The sequence below is a fragment of the Rhagoletis zephyria genome, unplaced genomic scaffold (genome assembly GCF_001687245.7).
Source record: "Rhagoletis zephyria isolate East Lansing unplaced genomic scaffold, Rhagoletis_zephyria_1.1 Rzeph_scaffold_00496, whole genome shotgun sequence".
NCBI lineage: Eukaryota > Metazoa > Arthropoda > Insecta > Diptera > Tephritidae > Rhagoletis > Rhagoletis zephyria.
In genome coordinates, this window is record NW_016157580.1 from 161,684 (window position 1) to 187,210 (window position 25,527).

General features: G+C 34.0%; 1 protein-coding gene across 2 annotated transcripts in view; it reads right to left on the bottom strand.

Annotated features, from left to right (window-relative positions):
- Nucleotides 1-25,527, bottom strand: part of Rbfox1 (RNA-binding Fox protein 1) — a 90,222-nt gene that overhangs the window by 12,621 nt on the left and 52,074 nt on the right. For both annotated transcript variants that reach the window (XM_017612080.1, XM_017612079.1), the window contains exons 8-10: nt 4,269-4,758; nt 2,454-2,517; nt 2,185-2,238 (exon numbers count right to left, since the gene is read on the bottom strand). In XM_017612080.1, the coding sequence (XP_017467569.1) occupies nt 2,185-2,238; nt 2,454-2,517; nt 4,269-4,758 (608 nt within the window). The remainder of the gene's footprint in view (nt 1-2,184; nt 2,239-2,453; nt 2,518-4,268; nt 4,759-25,527) is intronic.

Consider the following 25,527-nt stretch of genomic DNA (forward strand, 5'->3'; position numbering starts at 1 on the left):
TACATGGAAAAAAATTCGCAACACCCTCCACAAAAGAAATTCTAAAAAATCAACGGTAATTTTTAGCGACTTGAAACTTGAACTTTATTATACTAAAATTGAATGGGCTACAAAACTGCATACCCGAAAATTTTCTAAATATTCTAATTAAAAATTTTGAAATTTTGATNTAATTTTTTTGCAATTTGTGCAAGCTTTGCAACTTTTGTTATTGTGGTTTCTGATATAGATTGAATTATATTTTAAATGAAAATTATTAAAAATAAATAAATAAACATAATTTGCAAGCAATATCGTTTTGAATTTCGTTGCTAATTAGTTGCACGCATCTGTATGTATATACACATACATGAATACAGAGATAATTTGCTAAAAATTTCAATAAATGTTAGTAATAACGACGACAAAAATAATTAAATGCGCTAGAATGTTGTTGTTATTGCTGCGACATGATGTTGCTGCATCAGCTGTTGACCTTCTTGTTGATGCTGTAAATGTTGCTGCATTTGTAATGTATTCAATTGTTATTGTTGATTAAGAGCCTAGAACCCATACAGTGTTAAGCGGCACAACAGTGACTAACATCTGTGGTGTTGAACTGTTGGCTGTGGTCATAGACGTTGAGGCTTGACGGCTGCTGTTGCGGTAGCAGTGCCGGTAAATGAGCAGGGCGCCAATCCTAGGTTGCTTACTAAAATTGTGGTTGTGGTGGCGCGGATTCAGGAAGATGTGATGTGGCAGGTTGTTGAAATTAAGGTTGCAAAATTGTCCATGTGGAGCGATTGATTAACTGGACAAGTGACTTGTTGCCGAGGCTTGCCTTTGTTGATGTACATATATTGAAGGACATAAGAATTGCGTTTGTATAGATTGATGTTGCTTACAGTTGTGGCAGTTGGACTGGCAAACATTTTCACACTATTGCAGCGGAAAGGACAACAGCGGATGCACATCGAGCTAGCCGCTGAAACATTTCGAAAGAGATTTGTTTCTCCTTTGATGTGGCGCTTTTCGTTGATAGACATTTGATCTTCGTCATTTTTTGGTAGTCCAAGTTACATACATATAATGCAGGATCGCCAATATATCATGATGATATTTTCTTATTTAAAATTTTGAATTATTTATTGCTCATTAGAAAATTTTATGTATGTAGTTTGAAGCCTTTTAAATTAATGATTTTAAAAACGTTTCATTTAGAACAAGGCGAATTAATGTAAGGTGATAGCAGGACTACAAAAACAAAAATTTACATGTATTTTGTTTTTGCTTTGGCGGCATAAACTGTCAAAATCTGTAAGAGTGTGCGTAGGAATTCAAACAAAATTTTTCAATTTGATATCAGAAGCCGTGCGGCGAAACACATATACAAAATCAGCTGAGCTAGTAACACCACCTTATATAAATTCGCCTTGATTTAGAAATTCTAATAAAATCTAAGAACAATTGAACAAACAAATAAAAATTGTACACGTATAAAAGAAGAAGGTATTTATACCCTACAGCACCCAGTGTGCATTTTTGCTGTAAACCAGTGTTATGTATATAGCGAGTTAATTCAAAATTTACATTTTTGTACTTTTTATCATACAATTAATAAGCTTGATAAGAAGAATATGTTAAGTCAATCAGATAACTAAACTTCCCAAAAAACCGAAGATGTGTATGTACATACATAGATATGTCTATTTCCATCGGTTTTCTGGCAATTCATCTAAACGCGTAAATGCCTCGGCAACCATGTAAACCTCGTAAACTTTTTTAATTTTGTATGGAAAAACGGTTTATTGACGAGGTTTTCGCGGCTACGAGGCTACGAGGCTACGAGGCATTTACGCGTTTCCATGAATACGCATTCTATATACATATTATTAAACGTGCGATATGTAGTTCCGTATGTACATATTATGTATAAAATGCACATATGTACCTAAATACATATGTACGTACGATGACTTATGAAAATTGTATGATTAGTAATTCAGACCAAAACTAATGAAAATCAGGTACATACAAATACAAATACGAAAAAAAAATAAAATTTATTAGAAAATTGAAAATTGCAGAATTGGCGCAAAACCCCAAAATGAAATCGTAAACTAAAGTGGATTTTATGAAAAGTGAGAATAACGCTGACACATAAAGAGTTACGGGTACTAGGGGTATCAATAATTGGGAAATTACATTTAGAATGGCTGCTGGCTGTGCGGCTGGAACTTCCGAGACCGGTTTGGCTGCCTGTAAAATTTGTATTACGATATGTAAATTTTCAAAACTCACACTTTAGATAAGACACCACTAATTAATAATTAATCCGTAATTTTATATCTAAGTAAGACTTAACGCTAATTATACGTATAATTTATAAAATTTCATTTAAAGATGATTGTACCAATATCAGTTAATAGTAAGTGTTGATTTTTTTTGTTTTTGTTGCATTTTTGCAAATTTACCTGGAATCGCAAATTTGGATCGGCGGAAGCTGCAGCGGCTGCTAAGAAGGGATCATAGTAAACGCTGTAGGAGATATATAAAAGATATTATGTTAGATTTCAAAAGTCAGATGTCATAGATCACTAAATTCGATAATGAGAGTGGGGTACTTAAAAGCAAAATTCAAACATCCCCTGCCTTGTTTGACTTATTTTATTTTATTATTCCAAGAAGGCTTATCGAATGCGTTCAATCCATGGAGAACCTCGCAGTTCGCAGTTGTACGTATAGCGCACGATTCATATTAACGGTACATATGTACTTAGGCTCACTGTTTCGCTATTAAATGAGCTTAATAAAAACAATACTCAGAAGGAGTACATTATATGTACATATGTACATATGTATGATGGATATATGTATTTATTTAGCACCTCCATTATGCAAAAATATTAAACATCAATTTCATTTAGACCGATTTCAGGGCTACGCTATATTTAATTTCCCTAATCCTGACCCTAAATCTAGGAAAAAAACAAATTTCTTATGAAAGCAGTTCGCTTCTCTAAAACAAAAAACAAAAAAAAAAAACCTTAAAACTTCCCTGACCTTTCACCTCAATCACTTTTAAATTGAATAAAGTATTAGCAGGTTTAATATTTGAAATGATTTTCATGAATGAGCTCCAAGCAGATAAAAAATATTCGAGAAAAAATGTTGGAATTCGCCAATGCGATAAATCGGGCGATCAGCTAAATAAATGCTTACAAGAAGTACAAAAACAACTAAACACCGTGCAGCTAAAAAAAAAATATTAAAACTTGCATATGCATTTGAAAATAGAGCTGCATTCGAATTATACATCTATCTTAGCCCACAAAGAAGCATCAATCTTGAATCTTCTATAGCTATTCACTAAGAACTGGCTTTTGCCGATCGACACACACGCAGGCGGCCAGCTCGAACTTCATTCAATACGTGCGTTCCTACATATATATACATATTTAGGGCATTCACAAAATGATTAGAATAAACATAACTTGCTCAACTGTTTATTTGTGTACGGTTTTTAAATGGATATTTACTGTTAGATAAAATATAGCCATAATCAAAAATACAAACTTTGCTTCGAGACACTCACACCTCATTCAAAGAATTCAATTAATTAAGTGTTAAAAAATGCAGTACTTTAATGTGGCGAAAATCGATATACATACATATGTACATAAGTTTGAGCATACGAATACATATATGCATGTAAACACACAAGGAGGTTGGGAAAGCAGGATATACATATGTATGTATGTAGGTAGGTAAGTAAATATAAAGTCATGCTGGAGTAGGATCTGGTGCATAATCAAACACATTCTGTATCTACATTCTCGCGTACATATGTAGACATGTATGTATGTATGTACTTGCATGTATGCTACAAAATAAATAACATAAATGCGCACATTCATAAACGTAAAGGTGCGTATACGCGCACATACATACATAAATAGCTAAACTTTGGCTTTATATATGCAATATGAAAAAAGCTTTGTTTTAGAGACAATAACAATATGTAATATGTATGTTTTTAGTCACGGCTATCTAAGAAGAAATATGTAAATAACTAAGTAAGTAAAGCTACTGCTCATACAAGAACTTCCTAAACGGATTCATAAGCAAAATATTGCTGATAAATAAGTGGTTTTGAATTAAAAAAAGAGTTGCTTTACTCAAACTTATGTTATGGCTAAGCAAACATACATACATACGTACAAAAATATAATAATAGAGTATACGCATACAAACAAGTTAGATAAATCGCTCTTTATTATTGTACTTACGGTGTGAATCCGTGCAAGGCGTTACCGGCTGCATTTGCTGCGGCGGCAATGGATGCAGCAGCAGCAGCGGATGGCGTCTGTGCGGCCGCGCCTGTGGCGCCCAAGCGAGCTGCGTATGCAGCTGCTGCAGCGTTGGCCGCCTGCGGAGTGTTGGCTGCAGCGGCTGCAGCTGATTGGGCCAGCGATTGCAGTTGCTGCTGGGCGGCGGCGCTATTCTGTATCGCGGCGGCGGCAGCGGCATGGGCCTGATTTGTGGCGTTTGCGGACTGCATGTGCAGCGCCTGCTGCATTCCCAATTGGTGGTGCGCCGCTTGTTGCGCGGCGTGGTGCGAATGGTGGTGTGCCTGGTGATGATGGTGATGGTGATGCTGTTGTTGCTGGGCGGCCACAGCGACGGCGGCCAAAGCTGGGTTGAATGGCGCCCCTACAACTCCCATATGACTGCGTTGGATGGCGACGCCACGCATGGCGGCGGCAGCAGCTACCGTTGCTGGTTTGTGGGGGCGCGCAGATTCAGAGAAAGCGATGCACAGTCAGTCCGAGTGTGTTTCGTGTATTGAGTTCGTTGTTGTGGATGTCCGCGTTTGAGACCAGCATCGAATAACAATCGAATACAACAACCAAACAGTTTGTGAATTTGTGTGCGTGCGTGCGTGTGTGAGCATGAGTATAAAGTACAGTACGCATGTTTGTGTGTTATTAGACGTGAATGCAATATTCGGGGCGGCAGGTGTCGCGCGACACGAAGCGCGTTCATTGTTCATTGTTCATTGTTCGTGGTGAATAGATATTGTTTGGGTGTTTGTTTGCGCATGTGTTTGTTTGTTGTCGTTGTATGTTCGATGATTTATTGTTTCAGTTTGTGTATGATTTGCAAAAAGAAGAAAAATAGAAAAGAAAAGAACGAAAAACGCATGCGGTTAGTTTTGCTCATCGTCTGTTTTTCTACATACATAGCTTCTCGTATAGGTATATATGTAAGTGTTGACTTGACAAATACATACTGATATTGTAACTTTGTATAAAAAAGTATGTGAATCTAAGTAACCGGAAAGTACAGATTACAATATACATTATATACATTTATAAATACAAAAAGTAGCGGCTTAAATGACGCACAAACACACACTGCTTAAATGACGTACAAATTTTATAAAATTTACGTTTAACTAAAATTTGCATACATACATAAGTATGGATAAAGCAAAAACACGCAACGTTCGCTCCGTTCGCTTGTCTCACTAACGATTTCCATAATACCACAAAATAAATGTAAAAATGCTAAATTTGATATCAGAAAAAATTTCCCAATATGCTAATCAATCCTCATAAAAATCCTTAAATGAAAAAGCGAAAAGTGCATTATTGTAAAGACAGATTCCAGACGTAAGCGATTACGGCTTTTTGCTACAGATAGATGTTTATGTACATACATTCTATATATACATACATACATGACCCTGTGGTCAGCTGATAAAGTTATGTGACATTTTGACTACTTTTGTTCATTTTTCTTTTGTTAATTTAATTTTTTTTTTTTGTAAAATTCTAGCACATTACATAACAAAGCGCCATATAAATCCACATTTCAAACATTGTACAAAAATTATACAAATTGAACAAACTTTTATTAATTGCCACCCAAAAATTTCAAACGTTTTATAATGAATTAAAAAAAAAAAAAAAAAAAATAGGTGTACAGTTTCATAAGTAAAGTGCAAGTTTCCAGGTACTAGGTATTTTCTTCTCAATAAATGAAATTGTCGTTCATACTTTATATGGAATTTCTTCCCATCACCGTCAGCTAAACCATTAAAGTTCAATGCGATTTTGTAGCGTCTTTATGCTACTAAAATTTGATGGCCCATAAAACGGCATACAAAAATTTTGTTAAAAAACTCTGAATAAAAAAGTTTCACATTTTAGGGGGAAATTGTTTGTTACAGTTTTATTATTTTTGTACAAAGCTTTGAAATGTGTATTTACATACATATATGGTGCTTGTAATCTAATGTGCCAGACTTGTGTAAGAAAATAAAAATAAAATAAATAAAAGAAAAATAACCAAAACTAGTCAATATGCAACTTACATCAGATGACCACAACTGTACGTACGTAAGTATACATATACATAAGAGTAATTTTGGAAACGTTAGGAGTATTTTATAGTTAATAAAAGGCAGTAAATTATACATACATAATTCGAATATGATAAATATTTATTTAGTTTTAGCTTGCAATAATTTATTAATCAATCACTACAAGAACATACTAGCACTGCGCACTCACATTCAACAATAAACTCTTCTCTTCATATCGAGTATTAAAAGACGCCAAGATGTTGCGGTGTCTAACGAGACTAACTTGCAACATTTTTAAACACTAATAAGAAAGCAATCCATAAACAAACAACTCACTCAACCTCTCGTTTGTACTCGGCAATTTAATATACATACATACATAATATTATGTGCATTTAAGTCACCTAGTATGTAATGAAGTTAAATATTGACAACTTCCCGAAAAAATATACAACCCTAGTGTATGGCATGTACTTTGATTTGAATATATCGCAATTCGTTTTGACCCCAGGTGTTCGTTTTTAATAAATACTATGTCCCACTAAACATTCGAGCAGTTATTCGTTTTTTGGTCAAATATTTTTTATACTACAAAATTGGCGTCTAACAGGTCTGTCTATTTTGCATGTTGCTGAAAATTAGGTAACCGGACAATTTTATTGCCAACATTTTTTACCAGTTCTTGTAATCGCAATTCGCTAGGTACATTGGTAACACTGGCAATTTATTCGGCAATTCAGCTATGGATATTTCCCTGCAAAAATCGCGACTGCTCCATGCATGCATGTAAAGAGTACTCCCGAAGGTCCAAGGAGTACTCCAAAATTAACCACAATTCATATAAAAAATATGGTCCAATTAACATTGCGATGTCCTAGGGCAGGACCATGTACTCCATCTCTGCATTACATCAGAGCAGCACAAAACTACTCCCAACATACTCCAATGACATTATCGTTATATTTTTTCGTTTGTACACGCTTTTGTTCTTCACTTCGCAGATGCTTTTTTTGAAATTAATAAAAACCAGAAACAAAAATTAAAAATTACATGTTGCCTCTGACGACATTCGAACCCGAACATGCTGGGAGCTAAGAACTAACAGCTAGCATCTCTACACGTTCAGCTACAGCCAGACATGCAAATGTACTTTCAAATGCTTAACTTCAATCACATGTCGTTAAAACACGAGCAGTGATCGGGTAACAATAAGCTGGTGCAGAGACACGAGTTGGTCCGCTACAGCATGACAGAGGAGCACTTTTGTAAGTACTCCAATATACCACAAATAGACTACATGGTCCAACGATTTTTGCAGGGTTGTAGAAATCCTGTTATTGCATATTTCACGGGCTAATATCATGTTACCAGCTTATAAGGTTTAAAAATAGGCGGGAACTTTATTTAACTTTCACAAAAGTTTTATTACTAGCGCAGAACGGACCTGTAATAAGGAAACTTTTCTCTTTCGATCATTTCACATTCTTTTTGCATTTGCAAAAAATAATGAGTTACTGTTGTGTCAAATTCATTCCACTGTTCGAGCACTGAACCGGAAGTCGTTAAATTCACCAAAAGATAGAACCTACCCGATTTGGTACATATGTCATATGTTGTGTTTGAGTTTAATAAAAGATATTTCCCTCCATTTTCGAGGAGGTGGAGGGTGGTCTAAGACACCCTGTATCAATGTGGCCATATTCACAGGTTCAACTGTGAACCACAGTTTCCTAGACAAGTTTACAGTTCTTTTTTTTTTAATTATCTCCTAGCTCAGATCTGAATGAATAAATTAAATCTTTTGATTTTAAATCTAAATTAAATCTTTTGTTTTTATTGGAAGTAAATTTTTAAGTGAAAAAGTGGCGATGGAGGTGCAGCGTTTACTCTTTTGAATAAATAAGGATCAACTGAATTCCAATCAAACGGTTAAAAACCTTAACATTCCAAAAATTCCTTCTTTTTTCAAGGTTCCAGCTTTTTTGTTGAAAATACAGTTTTTTGCTTGAAAATTCACAGTTTCTTTGAAAATAAAATGTGGCAACGCTGCCCTGTATATCGTCGTTTAAGGCACAAAACCACGTAAAGTAAGGCAATCGCATTTCTGGATAGTATATTTCAGGACGAATGGATAGGGCTTGAGTCAAGAGCTTTTGTGAGCAAATCCAATTTTTGGCAAAAAAATTACACCTCCATTGCGAATGTCGACTGGCAGTAGATAAACGACTATTAATCGATTATCGATGTCATTGTGAACACTTTTTAATCGCTCATCCTTCTATTGCTGTTTTTTAGTCGTTGGAGTTTGCGTTTTTAAAATTTACATAAGAAAGTGGTACTAAAATTAAAAATTGTGAAATATACATATGTATGTATGTATGTGTCTGAATTAAGGCTGGTTTTCACTATGTCAAAAATTCAGTGGCATTTGTCGTCAAATAAGTGAAAAGACATTGTCAAATGGGATTAAAAAGCGGTTTATCGCTTGATTTTGATCAGGAAAGATCTGTAGTCGTGTACCTGCGCTGCTAAATCGGCTATCTGCCAGTTTTTGGGCCGTAATATCATTGGCAAAGGTATAGAAAAAGTTGTGTCAAAATATGTCGCCAAATTTTGGCGTCAAAATATGACATAGTGAAAACCAGTCTTTACAAATCAAAAATTGTAAGCAACAAAAGGCAACTTGCGCGGTTGGTCGACCTGATGCAGGAGAATGAGGACATAGGCAAAGGAATTTTCGGAAAGAGTATTGGCGGAAGCTCCGCTGCTATTGTGAAAGATATACAATACAGTATTTCTTTCCGGCTACGCCATCCACAATGTTTTTGCGCAGAACCAACATCAAAGTTTACAAAAAACTGCACAATTTATTAATTACCTAGTGCTCGGAAAATTTAAATCTTTATTTTAAATTAAAGTTGAATTCTTTCACTACACTTGTATGTTAAAGTTTTTAAACTCGGGTCAGGCGTTTGGACACAAAAACCCAACATCATTGTACAAATAACTAAACCGTACCGTATTTCTTAAACCTCCATAAAGTTTATTAATGAGTAAAACAGCTTTTCCTGCAAATCCTGTAAAACTTACAAACCGTGAAGCATGTGGAACGCAACTTCTATTCATAAAATTCACATACATATGTACATACACTTCATCTTCCAACTCCAAGGAATCCGACGAATCTCGCTCGCGAATTCCCTCCTTGCTTTAGCCAACTCTACTAATCTATTAGCTTCCACATCATCTTCCTCATCACTAAACCATATTTCAACTGTATCAATTTTTTAAATTTTATAATAAAAGCAATTATTTTAAAAATGATGTAAATGAATCACTAAAGAAACAAATGTAAACAAACAAACAGCTGTTTACAAGTCAGTCCACCATTCACAATAGTACAATTTTTTATCGATCAAGTTACACAATAGCAAAATAAAAGATGATCGACTCGATCGACAAATTTCCATTCTTCCTCCAGTCGACACTCGCAATAGGGGCCTGTTAGTTTAAATCGGTTTGTAGCCTTAAAAGATTTGTGAGCTAAAAAAGTATTTTTTTCGTATAAAGGCAGTATTTTGGAAAAACCGAAGTATCCCTGTTTTGGAATACAAAAAAAAAAGTATTATACGCAAAAAAAGTATGAATCATGCCGCTTAAATTAATATACGAAGAATTCGCTGTAAAATAAATTTAAGGATCAGAAACTTGTTTTGAATATGCCCAAAAGTCCCTATTTTTCTTCTTTTTTTGTATGGGGATTTTTTATTTTGCTTAATATTTTCCTTATACTATTTGGTTTTTTTTTCTCTGCTTTGGATCATGCGGCTTTTAGTATTTGCTGTTAAAACAATTTCAAAATGAATACCATCACAAAAATCGAGCTCAAACAGTTTTAAATTTTTACGGCTTTTCAGCTACACATATCCGATCGGACGTCTGAATTGAAGAGATTTTCGCAAGATGCCTGCAAATCTATTCTTATATTTCCCGAAAAACCACCACAAAATTAACGAAAGCACTTGCACAGTAACCAAATCAAATCTCTTAAGAATAAGCCTAGTTATAAATATATTTATGTATGTAAACATGTATGCAGAAAAATATTTAAAAGGGTATGACATATTGCTATTAGAACACTGAGAAAAGAGTTTATGTTTATAGTCACCAAATCTTGTGTTGAGAAACATACATATTTTTAGCTGATTGATAATCTCTCGTAGAATATAGCCATCGATGTCATTTTTTAACAAACTGTTCCAAACTCTTATCATTACGTTAGTAGATTCGCAGCTTTAGGCATTTTAAAATTAGTTAGGCTTATGCATGGCTATGGTCTATATAAGTCTTATGATTATGCCCAATGCCAATAGTGAGTATGAAAAATATTTAGAAAACCACAAAGAAAGAAAATCTGCACAATAATAAGAAAATTCTCATAGAAGAATAAGCTACGAAAAGCAAAGCTGAAATTTGTATCTACATTTTTCGGCAATAAGCAAAGATTAAAAAAATAAAACTACGGGTGTACCCCATGGTACAATTATTATGGGTATTGCTTTCCCAGGGAACGCATATTCCGATCTGCCTTATTTGAAAAACATCGTGGTTACCCACACTAAAAGGTGTATGTTAGGGATAAAAGGGATATTTTCATACACCATACATATACCAAATATGTATACGTATTTTTTTAAACATTATTAATTTGTATAAAACCAAATATAAACGTTTGCTTAGTAAGCAAATTCGAAATTTTTATTGCTCCCTTTATTTCAAACGTCTTTTCTTTTGTTTTCAAAAATTATAAAAATTCAATTGAGCGGAAACAAAAAGCAACGCCACCAAAAAGTAAAAGAATCAACACTGAAATGCGTCAAAATGAAAATAAGGGGGCCGAAGAAAATAAGCAAGAAAACATCCATTTTAAGCGCTTAGATAAGCACTGAAACACTGGTAAATATGCTCGCAAAACAACAAAAATTAAGTACAGTTCAATGTTTTGCTTTTATTCGATTTATTTCAAGGATTGAAAAATTACAATCNAAGAAAATAAGCAAGAAAACATCCATTTTAAGCGCTTAGATAAGCACTGAGACACTGGTAAATATGCTCGCAAAACAACAAAAATTAAGTACAGTTCAATGTTTTGCTTTTATTCGGTTTATTTTAAGGATTGAAAAATTACAATGNTGTATGTTAGGGATAAAAGGGATATTTTCATACACCATACATATACCAAATAAACATTAAACANTATGTTAGGGATAAAAGGGATATTTTCATACACCATACATATACCAAATATGTATACGTATTTTTTTAAACATTATTAATTTGTATAAAACCAAATATAAACGTTTGCTTAGTAAGCAAATTCGAAATTTTTATTGCTCCCTTTATTTCAAACGTCTTTTCTTTTGTTTTCAAAAATTATAAAAATTCAATTGAGCGGAAACAAAAAGCAACGCCACCAAAAAGTAAAAGAATCAACACTGAAATGCGTCAAAATGAAAATAAGGGGGCCGAAGAAAATAAGCAAGAAAACATCCATTTTAAGCGCTTAGATAAGCACTGAAACACTGGTAAATATGCTCGCAAAACAACAAAAATTAAGTACAGTTCAATGTTTTGCTTTTATTCGATTTATTTCAAGGATTGAAAAATTACAATCGACATACAAGTGTTGCTTGATATTCTCAAATAATAGAGATCTGCGCTGGTCGTTTTAATTTTTTAAATATTCGTTATAACACCAATGCCCCTTCCCGTAGAGAAAAACCATTGGTTTTAAATTTTTGTATCGAAGCAGCAATGCAACTGAAGGTGCGGTTGATTAAAAAAAAAATCTGTTTTTATGTTATTATTTGTAAACATTTGTTATTTCGACGAAAAAAAGTCCAAGAAATGGTCAAGAATAATTTACTGAGCCAAATTTGCTTAAACAGTACGAAGTTCTTAAGAAATTTGCCACGCATTCTACTATGGTTCGCTAAAGTTTGTTTGTGAAGAGTGCAGGTGTGAGACAGCAGGCTGTAAAATATCAGATGTCAAAACTCCTTGGATGCTACTATTCACACATACACGAAATAATAGCAATTTATTTCTTGAACGTGTACTTAAAAGGTACATACGTACTAAGCTTAATACAATGAAACGAGCAAACTAAGCATGATCGTTAAAGACCTCGAATGAGCAGAATAAGCGATTCCAAGCAAAAGCTTCAACTTTTCGGCCCTGGTGATGACAGTTAAGTAAGTCCCCCAGACGGGTTGTAACATCAGAGAGCGCAGGTTTTGTGAAAACTGCAGATGGATAAACCGACGATATACACAAAGGGGACTAGAACGGCCTATCTATAATCACAAAAGAACGTAAAATGACACTGAAGATGCTGCAACACCGAAACCGAGTTTATTTTCAATCCGAAATTGACAAGGTAAAACGGAAGTTCCTTCCCAAATAAATCATTAAAGGTTAAATTTGAAAGCCTACATAGTGTCACTATTGTCTTTAGTCTACCAGCCTCAGCGCGAAACTTGCTGCACAAATTGTAAAAGGATGCTGCAAATCGAAGATATTGCTAAAATCTTCTAACTCAATGAATTCCGATGATTATATAAATTTCACTACGGCGCTGGCCAATTTTTGTTTTTATTTTTATCCATCATTCACACATGCATACATACATACATACAAATATATATGGGCGGGAATTAATGTGTTTAGACGTAAACAAAAGCAAATCATGTGTAAAATTTGTTCATTCATAGAAAGGTATTTTACCATTGTGGACATTTAATGAGCAATTCGATAATGCTTAAATACTATGTATGTAGTAGTATGCATAGTAAAGTTGTATGTACAGCGTGGCGACGAATAACTGTTACACATTTTTTTTTTGAAAGATAGAAGGGTCATTTAGAGATTTTGGGAAGAGAGTATTTTACTGTTAATTTTGTACATATTTTACTTTAACTTCATTAATTAGTTGTAAAATTTTAATCCTTATTTGCATTTGCCAGCAGTGTACACTTTGGGAGATAAGTAGATGCGGCGTGCAAGTTGTTTCAGGTGTATTTTTTCTTACGACTTTGTATAAAAAATTACAAAAAAAGAAAGAAAAACTGTACATGATAGGTCGAATGAATGGCCGACCTAGTCACCAGTTTCGAGTCTATTCGGTTGCTGCTGAGCATGAGGCCTTATATCATCGGACAAAATGGCGAGTATAAAGGGCTCAAAATGGAGGAAATTAGCCTACGGTTATAGAAGATATGGAATAAATTAATAAAATTGCAGAAAAATATGTAGAGAATTAGCAATAAAATACTCCCCTCGCAAAATCTATAAAGGACTGTTTTTGTTTTCTAAAAAAAAAAATGGGCAAAAGTTATTAGTCGCCACTCTGTAGTTATGTATGTATATGCCTTTCATTTCTTAAGTTTAATGGCGTTTTATTTTCTCGAAAAAAAAATGTCTTCTTATATGGCAACATTATCAGAGTGCACCGTTTTAAGGAAAGAGCACGCAATATGCATATGAAGATGCTGAGAAAAGAACACGAAAACTTATGACAGCCCTGGCGCCGGGCAGAATAAATGCAACATTGGGCCTTATGCATAAAAAGTGAGCTTAAGCTCAGACTCAATTTTTGCACTGAAAGGGTGAGCTCAAGCTCAAGAATTTGTACTGAAAATCGAGTCGGAGCTTAAGCTCACTTTTTATGCATGAGGCCCATTATTTCGAGAAAAGAAAACGTATATATGTATTTATTGCAGAAGTTCGCATGCAAACAAACGTCGCTTTTTAACTCAAATAAAAAGGTGATAACAATATAACTATGCTACATACATGTAAACATATGTATGTATGTATGTATGTGTGTGTATATGTAAATTTAGGAATGCATAATTGTAATTACCCAATAAACACCAAAAAAATATTTCTCCAACCTTGGAGAAATTCATAGTTCTCAAGTTGACACCCAACATCATTCTCCAACTCATCCCCAACCCACGCGCAGATACGTAAAAAGTGATAGAGATACAAATTTTTAATTATCAAGTGAAAAACTAAAGCTATATAGAGGGGAAAACTACCAACGAAAAGTAAACAATCTTCAAAGTATCCTCAAATATTCTTGAAACAAAATAAAACGCGAAGTGAATCAAGTGGCAAAATTACTGTCGGACTGTATACTGTGAAGTAAATTATTGTAATACGATATTGATTAACTACATAATACAAAAGGAGTAATAAAATGAAAAATTAATATTTAAATTCGTCTATATATATCGTTTCAATCACTTGTTGGCAAAATGTTAATCTGATTAACGATTAAAAATTAACGATTAAAATGTTAATCGCGATTAACGATTAAAATTAATTAATCGTAATATCCTGTATGATTAATGATTAAATTCTTTTAATCGTTAATCGTCGATTGTGATTACGATTAATTAATATTAATCATCAATCGGTAATCCGATTAAAAAAAAAAAATCTGATTAAGTGGTCTAGTTTGTCTGCATGAAAAACACATAATACTTATATAAACAAATAATAATCATAATTTGTATAACAAAAACTGGGAAGTTTGACAACCCATGGCACATGTGCAGGGAGATATAAAACCTAGTTTTCATAACGTCTGCTGCTAATAGATCACAATCAAAATGCATACCAAATTGCTTAGATTTATGAGGGAAACCGACTTAGCCATACCCGATTAACTGACCTTGTGTGCAAAAGACAATTCCAGCATAAATTAATTAATCACCAAACCTACTTAATAAAATTAAGGGTTAATGATTAAAAATTAATTTTTTTAATCACGGTTACGATTAACTATTTAATCAGATTAAATTAAATCATGATTAACTGTAATTCCATTGAATTTAATCAAATTAACTAATTGATTAAAAAATCAATCGATTAGTGCCAACACTGGTTTCAATCAAAAAGGTATAGGGTATTTTACTATTTCAATTTCAGTATTTCAGCGATATGTTTGAGACCAATTGGAGAACTACATTAGAGTTCAAGTTGAGAACTAGCATTTTCTCAACTTGAGAAACAGTCCTTTTTTCATACAAAGAAAAATGCCCTTTTTGTTGAGAACGCTTTGATGCTCCAGTTGAGGTACTGTTGAGAAACAACGTTGGAGATTTGAGAAATACCTAACCTCAAGTTGAGCACAAACCTAAATGTTTATTGGGTATTTTTGCGATCACTATGTGTGACTAGAAGTGGGATAGTGCCTCTTATCATCCACGCCCGCATGGAATTCTGGTCCTGTTCGGCGAATAAAGTTACCACAACGGTTTTGGTGTAATTGGTGTTATTGTATATGTACATACATACATATGTGTATCAGAACTACTTAAATCCATAATAATGCAAACGGTATTTTTGATGAGAAAGTGATGCTTACTTATGGTAAATTTGCATTTGATATTGATGACAGCACAACGCCTATAGCAATGTACGTACATACGTGCAGAACTAAATGAAACCGCAAATTCAAATTTACTACCAACTAGATTTATATTATTTACAGGAAACCACTCCAAAGACAACAAAACACAAAAAGTCATTCACACATCGGCAATGGCAGCACAGTTACCGTTATCGTTATTTGTTATTCTTCCCTCAATGTTTCACAATTCTTTTTTGCTAGATACATATGTATGTATGTATATCTTTGCTCATACATACATACATATGTACATATCATACATTTGTCAAAAGCGTTAAGATAGAGGCATTACATTAATTAACTAAATAAATGTATTAAAAATGGCTAAAAATCAAAAGAAGGTGAGTATTTAGAATATCCAACATATCCACTAATATTTTTCAGTGCATTTACAAATCTGCGTTCATTACAACCCAAAGGCACCGCATCACATAACCATACCACTTACGTACGTACTTCTCCAGAATATGCGAAAATATCGCGCACCGANGGCACCGCATCACATAACCATACCACTTACGTACGTACTTCTCCAGAATATGCGAAAATATCGCACACCGAGTCTTCAAAAGAGTCACAACTCAAAGNGAATATGCGAAAATATCGCGCACCGAGTGTTCAAAAGAGTCACAACTCAAAATAATACGTTTGTCAGAAAATGCGAAAAACTATTTCTTAGCACATGATAATCATATGGGCAAGGGCGACTTTACCTAAATTTTTTTTTTTTTTTAACAAATTATAACAAAAATTTGCTCAAGCTTTTGCTGACAGGTAGATAAAAGCTCTGCGAACATTTTTAGCGTATAATCTCAAAAATGGCAAATTTTGAGTTGTGACTCTTTTGAAGACGGTGTGCGATATACATATGTATTTTACCAAGTACGAGTACTACATACATATGTATGTGTGTACGTGTATGCCCGGAAGGAGTCGGATAATATTAAAACGACGAAAATAGTAAAAACCATTGAGTCGAAAAGTTAATAAACTACATACAAAAATCCGCAACAATTACAGAATTAATAAGGGGAAAATGCTGTTTCAGTTATTGAATTCTGCTTTTAAGTGCTGAGCCCAAACTTAATTCATCACCAAAGACATTTTTATTATTATTATTGTGATAGCTACAGTGTGCCTGTGCCTGTGCCTGTACGCAGTACCTTCGTCTTTGTGCCGATGGTCGTGGTGCGAGTACGATGGGCGTCGGTGCGGGCGCGAGGGGCGTGGCCGCATGTGCAGCTCCGGTGGGTATCGGCGCTACCGGTGACGCTCCCATTGGTGCACTCAGAAAGGGCCACGTAACTGGTAACCGATATCCTTTTAATACAGTTAATACATTTGGTTTTGAGTTCAGAACTATTTTGATTATAATTTATAAATACATAAGTGTAATTAAAAGAATGCAAGTTGAATGAATGTATGAAAATACATATGTACGCACACATATGTATTGATGATAGCTAACTCGAATCTGACGACTTCACTTTGCGCAGAAAGGGAAACAAAGACCATCCTAATTCACATTTCCCATTTAGTACACAACATTGCAAATAAAAACTAAAAACAAACATTCTTTCAATTTGAAAATTTGGTAAGTAAATTATTTTTATGTGGCCTAGAAAATAGCTTCGGGTAGCGGGGTATGTCTATTTATTTTCTGATCATAACTTGGAAAACGTCGGTCCGAAGTTTTTAAAATTGTGTACATGCGTCTACTGAATCATTAGCTAAAATACTACCCAACAGAAAATGTATCACAATATTGCTAAAAAAAAAGTATGAGTTAAATCTGAAAAAAGTTCAAAAGTGCCACTACGAAAAACAGGCTGGTAATGTGGTATAGGTCGTCCTTGAAAATTCGTAAACTATACCTTATTACCAACACAGCAATAAATTTACAAAAAAGAATAGTTAAAAATTTGAATTACCAAAGGAAGAATAAGTAAACCATTCCAAAAAAGCTTCAAAATGAAAGTTCGCTATGGCACAATTAGCAAGTGATGTAATAAAACAGCTTTCTCGCTTTATTCTCTGTCATTCGGCTATTTTATACAAAATTTTAAGGGCAAAATTTCAAATAAGATAGTGTCAAATGAATACAAAATCTTTCTTCTCGCTCCTACTACTTGACCTGGTATAATTCGACCATGGTACGAAACTATTTAGTTTCAAATAAAATAATCTAGGTCTTTAACAAACTCCAGTATTTTATTCAGAAAAATAACACTAATGCCATTAAACAATGAATATCAGAAGTATACCGCATTAGCCGCCTTTTGTTTTTATGTTTCCAAATTTATTTAAATTTTTATATTTATGTACATTTTTATAATTTAAAAATAACCTTTCATGGATTAAATATGATATGTTGTGTCCGGCTCTAAAATGAATGTAATTTATATTTCTTGCTGCGTTATGTCAAACGATATTTGTTTCTCCTTCTTAAAAAGCATCTTAAAAGGTTCAAATATTGGGAAAAAATTTTTTCCGCTATTAAATCAAACCCTTACCGCAGATACAGCTGACCACTTGTTTTATTTCCCATTTATAATTTTACAACTTTGTACGTAAAAAGTTTTGCCGCATAGTGAATAGTTTAGCAAATAAACGATTACCACATTACCCGCCTATACTACATTACACTCCTTTGCTCTATGTATTTTCCAAGAACATGTATTGATAAAATTTCAAATACTTGACATTGATCATTCTATGTGCCCTTTACAATTCACAATGAGCATTTGCTAATTAATGTTTTTTACTTTGCGAATGATGCAAAACAATTTTGAGTGCCTTTCATATCCAATCCTAAATAAATATTAGCCGTCATCGATTCGCCAAAAGTTAGCGAGTGGCGAAACGAACGAACTCAATGAGGTACAACCAAACTCGCTATCGTCTATCCGTGCTAGCTAACTTTGTTGTTGCTTTCACATGCAAAATTCTTCTTTAAGCGACCGGAACTCAAACATAGCGAGCGAGAAGTGGCGAATCGATGACGGCTATGCACATGAGTGTGAAGTCATTTTATGTGTATCTACGTAAAGAATTTCACGATGGCGTTAAAAATTAACTTATCGTTTGCGTAATGGAACATAACTAGTTTATAATTACGAACTGTATTAATAAAATTACATACGTACATACATTTATTCAAAATAATGCACTCAAGTTGGACCCAGCAATGCAAGATTTTAGTGATAATTTTTTTTGCAATACATACGAACATATTGTTCCTATGTACATACATATTAGAGGTTTACGCCGACAGGCTTTGCGGCGGCGGCGTGGTCAACTTCAAAAATAATCGGCAGCGGCGGCGACGCCGGCGCGTCTGGAAACGCCGGCGCTACTGCCCATAAGGTAGATTCCAAAGAGCCATGAAGCTTCTAATCTTATCATGTCATCAGATTATAATTCTATTTAATTCATTCATTGACTGCTGCCGAACAGAAGAAAGTCTATATAGTACATACATTAGGTTTACCATCGAAAATGCTTTTTTTGAAAATTTAAAGACCCAACCCCCTAATTTTATTCGTTTTTAAGAGAAATATTATTGCCTATTTTTATAGATTTTTTAAAGGAAATTTAGAGGTCGCGGCCTGTCGATTTAGGTCAGAAACTACGATTTTCTAGATTCATGAGTTTTTGAATGACTATTTTTGCTTGAATTTCAAAGAATTTTTTAAAATTTGACCATCGATAATTTCCACAATTTGAAAATATGTAGTACTAACGTACAAAAAAACGATTTTCGATGGGCACCCTAATATACATACATCTCTATGTACTCTGCAAATCCGTATGTACTATTTCAATTTAAAGAAATAAAAAAATTTAAAGGTTAAGTTATTGGGGTAATTTATGTCGCTATCAATAAATTTTTGCAATAAGCTTATCAACCGTTATGTTAATTTACGGAGTTCTTAAAATTTTTTGCGGGTTATATATTATTATGGGGTCCAATAGACCTACTGGTCGTAGTAGCATACCCAACCAACTATCTATTTATATATTGAAAATAAGGTTGGCCTACTTTTTTCCAAAAGTTTAACCTATCAACATCNGGCCTACTTTTTTCCAAAAGTTTAACCCATCAACTCCCACCAGAACGGGTCTTTTTGACCCACTGTTTGAAAAATGGCTTATAAATGGTTAAAATTTCCACTAATATATTAAGCGCCAAATTTTTCTAAGGAGAGCAGAATGTAATGCAAAATAATAGTAATTTTTACCAAAAAGGGGGACTTTAATTCTGTGTAGAAAATATTGCGATGCGCGAGAGCAAAACCTTCCTGGGGTTTGACCACTACATAGGAATACTAACGTAATTTTTACACAGCCACCTATTTCTTGTATACGTCTGTGGGACCCCAGAATAAAGTAACTTATTAATGTAAAAACTTGCAAAAAAAGTGTTTGCTTTTTATTAAAATTCTGTTTAAAATTTTAAAAAAAAACACAGGAAAATCAACTAGTCTTTGTTTTATCTCCAATAATTGAGGAGTTAGATGCAATAAGGGCGCTTCTGTTAAAACAGCTTTCTGAGATATTGGCGTTAAAGTATAACTTTCTTGTTGATGTAGTATATAAAAAAGTAGTATTGTTGTAGTATTGAAAAAAAATTTCTACTGCGGAAAAAATCGTCAGATTACCAGTATTCGACCCTAATTTAACTGTAATAAACGCTTTCGATCGAAAAACGTGTTACATATGTTTTTTCTGAGTTACGCTTTTTTTTTAATGTTCAGTGGCCCAAGTTATGCAAAAAAAAACTCCTTTTAAAAATGTAATTTTCATTTCGTAAAATAGTGTTTTTATACGAGTAGTATTTAGTTCCTTCAAACGATGTATTTCAATGTGCATACAATATGAAAATTTTGTACAAAATTCCTTAGGCGCCGAACGCCGCCGCCGCCGCCGCCGCGCCGATATTTTCGTAACTCGGCGGCGGCGCGTGTGAAATGACCAAGAACGGCGGCGGCGGCGGCGTGGCCCGGCGGCGTATACCTCTAATACATATGCACATTTTTTTGCAAACATGAATGTACAAAGCATTCTTAATAATAAATATTCATTTTAGTAAATTCATTCTATTCTATATACTGCGACTTAGAGAGCTGCGTGCATACTAAATGTACCTACTATAGATTTATAAATATGTATGTATGTATGTAGGAGTGTGTATAATTGCAGGAAGACCTGTATACATACACACATACATACATATGGGATTTTTCAAAACAACCGAATCATAAAATTAAGAAGGCTATTCGTTTTTAAAGACAAGAGTCCATCTTCTTGGTCCTGACTAACTAAACATCCAAATCCAAAATTCACTTTTTGATTGATTATGATGCATTTCATCGAATTAGGAGTCCCCACAGAGTTTTATGCAATAAAGATTTTCAGTTAGTTGCGGCTATTTTTTACATTTCAGCGATACGCCCTTTCTATACTATACTAACGATTTGCGTCTTTGAGGCATTTCATGTCACCGCGGCCGCCTCTGTGCGCGACCTCTAAGCATTTGGATGAATTTTTTTGAATAGCTCTTTTCTCTCTGAATAGCTCTAATTTACTGACCCTAGGGTGGGTTATCTCCTCGAGATAAATACGACCGCTTCGTTCGGCTAAAGACACAATTTTTTCGTAATTGCCTTGCAAAAATACTTCACGATTCGAAGATGTCCGTCGAATTTTTTCCTGGTACAGTCTAATGTACATACATACATACGTTTAAGATATTAATTTCGGCGGGTAAGTGAAGTTTACAAAAATTTTGCGTTTCATTTTTGCCTTACAAAATGAAGCACCCCTCAAATATGCACACACAAACATACATATTTATGCACATTTTGGTATGCCATGAGGAGAATTCCTCATAGTAAGCAACCAAAATAAAGTGATTATGCCGGGATGTATTGCCATTGGTTTTGCTTCAATATCATATGATCAAAAATAGTATTTCTAAACAAATAAATCAACAAATCTCATGTATAGTAAGTATAGAAAATATCTTAATTTACAAAATCAAAAAACATATGTATGTACTAGGACTGGGACTATCCGTGTATTCGAATAACCTGTCCAATCCGAATATTACGGATATCCGGTTTATATTCATTTTAATATCCGGATATTCAGATACTTAATATACTATGTTCATTTTGTTATTCAGATATTCGGCTAATATTCAATAATTTCCATTATTTATTTTATTAATGAATAGTTTCTTACTGACTACACAAAAACTAATTAATAATATATTATTAAAGAAAGTGAGATGTCAATATCATAGCTCGATTAAGTTCTCAAAGAGCTCGATTGATAGAACCTTTCGTGGCATAATTAGATTTATCTATGTACAAATAGAATATGTCGAGCTCCTGGTAGGGATATTGAGAGGTATCCCACTTAGAATATCAGGGCAATCCACATCCGCAGTTATGACTTTTAGGATAAATGAACAGCAGAGATATTTTTTTATATTCTCAAGTGATTCTAAATAAGGCAAAAACTGTGTGAATTTTAATGATCGCAGTGCAAATCTAATAAAAATCAGTTGGATGCGCTATATTCTATTTATATATGACGCCGGGCAGGCCGTCAGATAATTGGAAGCATATTCCAAACGAGACCAAACAAAGGCAATAAACAATTTCTTATGTTTTTACGAATCCAAAAAATCTGAACTGTATCCACGCACAAAAGCTAACATGGAGTAGGAATTTGCACTATCAAATTAATATGGCCTACAAACGTGAGTTCTGAGTCAAAATATACTTCTAAATCTTGAACCCTGTCAACGAACGTCAAATCGATGGCTGAGTGGAAGATCGACCTATCTTGGCAGCCAGTTCGAAAACGCCCTATCTCAGAAAACTTTTCCAAAACGCCCTACTTCAGAATTTGATTGAAAAACACCCTATCTCAGAATTTAGTTGAATAACGCCCAATTTCATAATTCGGTTCAAAAACGCCCTATCTCAAACGAAAATACATTGAAAATAACCTGAGATAGAGAGTTTTTGAACCGGCAGCTAAGATAGGGCGTTCTTCAACCAAATTCTGAGATAGGGCGTTCTTCAACCATATTCTGAAGTAGGGCGTTCTTGAAAAGTTTTCTGAGATAGGGCGTTTTCGAACTGGCTGCCGAGATAGGGCGATCTTCCACTCAGCCATCGAAATGGGAACCAGCAATAGCAGGTGCATTCTTTTGCAACCGAGCTACAAACGAACACTCGCTTAAATGACGAAATACGTGCAAAGCACCAACATAAACTCGGCTATTTATCCGAGTTAAGCCAGGTCGGTTGAAAAATAGTGTTGTTAAGAGAAAAAAACTGCTATATTGCGCATTGTTAAGAGGAAAGTGGAGAGGGAAATTTTTGTTTCCTTATATATGTGACTTATATTATATTAAGTCAGTCAGTACAAATTTGATACCCAGCCGTAAAACTTGCCAAGTCAGTCCTCGGTAAAAATTGCTACATTAGAAACGGTGGATCTCGGTTACAGGCTTAATGAGAGCCGGACAATTTTTAAAAAGAATGGCACATAAACCTTGGATATCTGTTTGGGTTGATGATTTCGGGGATGCAATACGATTTTGCACAAGGGGCCAAAAGGTAGAGGACAATCAGATGCGCTTGAAGTCTTTAGCTCCAACGCATCATCTGCAACATAATTGGCACTAAAAAATCAGCAAACAGATTAGCATCATCAGATTTAAATTTTTTAGATTTAATGAATGACCAAAGAGCTTTCAATATTCGAAGTTTACAATCTCTGTTGGGGAAATACTGGAGTATGTTCCAAACAGAAATTATGCATCGTAGACCTATACAACTCAAAACTGTAAAGAGGCCATCTAAGTCAAGCTCTAGTAGTAGATTATTAAGGTCTTCGAAATTGCATTTATTAAAATTATAACTAACATGGTCACTTCCCAGAGAGATATTTATAAGAAAAAAAAAACTCGTAGAACTCTATAGTGTAGGCGAGCAACACTCAAAGAGCTTAAAGTTCAAATTGCTAGATATAGGTATTCGGATATCCGGATTGAAATCCCAGCCCTAATATGCAGGCATCCTTAATAGATACAGGATTAATTATTAGTAACATTCCCAAAAAAATTAATACGGCTGTCAAACTTACTCTAAGCTATTTGAGTCCTCAACTCATTTGTATCAACTCATGATCTACACTCAGTAGCAAAACTCATTGTGGAATAACTATCTAAAAACATTTATTTTTCTTTTTCTTTACAAATTCAGCGAAAGTTAGCACCAGCAAATATACAAACAAAATCTTAATGCCAAATGTATGTTTCTGGTGCCTCGAATTTGAGATTAAAACGAATTGCGGTGGAGTATTTCGACACCTGAGTGGAAGATAGACCTATCTCGGCAGCTATTTCAAAAGCGCCCTATCTCAGAAATCTCTTCAAAAGCGCCTGAGATAGGGCGTTTTTAAATCAGCAGCAGAGATAGGGCGTTTTTGAAACGAATTTTGAGATAGGACGTTCTTCAAACAAATTCTGAAATACGGCGTTCTTGAAAAGTTTTCTGGAATATAAATACATATAAATGTATATATATATATACACTTGTGGTCAGCTGATTAAGCCAAGTGACATTTTGACCAGTTTTTTCTATTTTTCTTTCGTTCATTTAATATTTATATTTTTTTTAATAAAAGTTCATTAAATTTTTTAGTTTAAAATGCAAATTTCAAAACGCTAGAAAATCGTGTTGATTTTTAATAATGTTTTTTTTTTGGCTGACGGTGTTGTGCATTTTCTTCCTTATAAAATATGCTCGACAGTTTCGTCTGTATGGGAGAAAATGCCTAGCACCATTAGCATAAAAATCATTAAAAATCAACGCGATTTTCTAGCGCCTTGAAATTTACACTTTGACCTACTAAAATTTAATGAGCTACAAAACTGCATACCCAAAAAAATTTTAAAAAAATTCTGAATAAAAAGTTTAAAATTTTCGGGTGCAAAGTTTGCANCTTGAAATTTACACTTTGACCTACTAAAATTTAATGAGCTACAAAACTGCATACCCAAAATTTTTCTAAAAATTCTGAATAAAAAGTTTAAAATTTTCGGGTGCAAAGTTGGCGCGAAGTTTGAAATGTGGATTTATGTTGGGCTGGTTAGGTAAAGTGCTAGACTTAAAAAAAGAAAGTATAAACATTAAATAAACAAAAGAACAATAGCCAAAACTAGTCAGAATGTCACTTGACTTAATCAGCTGACCACAAGGGTACATGTACATATACATATATCCATTTGAATTGTATTCTAAACAACTTTAACACCTTTCTAAATATTAACCACTGCTTTAACGGTGCGAAGATTGATTTGGTATTCGGTTGTAGTGCTGCTGAGTGGAGCGTGATGATAATCATTTAAAAACGTTTGCTTCAAACATGTATACGGGTTGCAATAATCAGCTTAATTAAGAAGTAATTATTTACTAAGATGCATAAACCAAAAAAAAAAAAACAACTGTCCGCAAACGCTTCCATTTGAACTAAGTACAAGATATTCAAATTGCAATATGTAGATACTTCAAAGGTCTTATATATTTAAGTAGTATAAATACGTAAATGTGTACATAAATATTTTTGTGAGTATGCATGTGTGTGTGTAGTAAGAGTTAAGTCATTATTATTC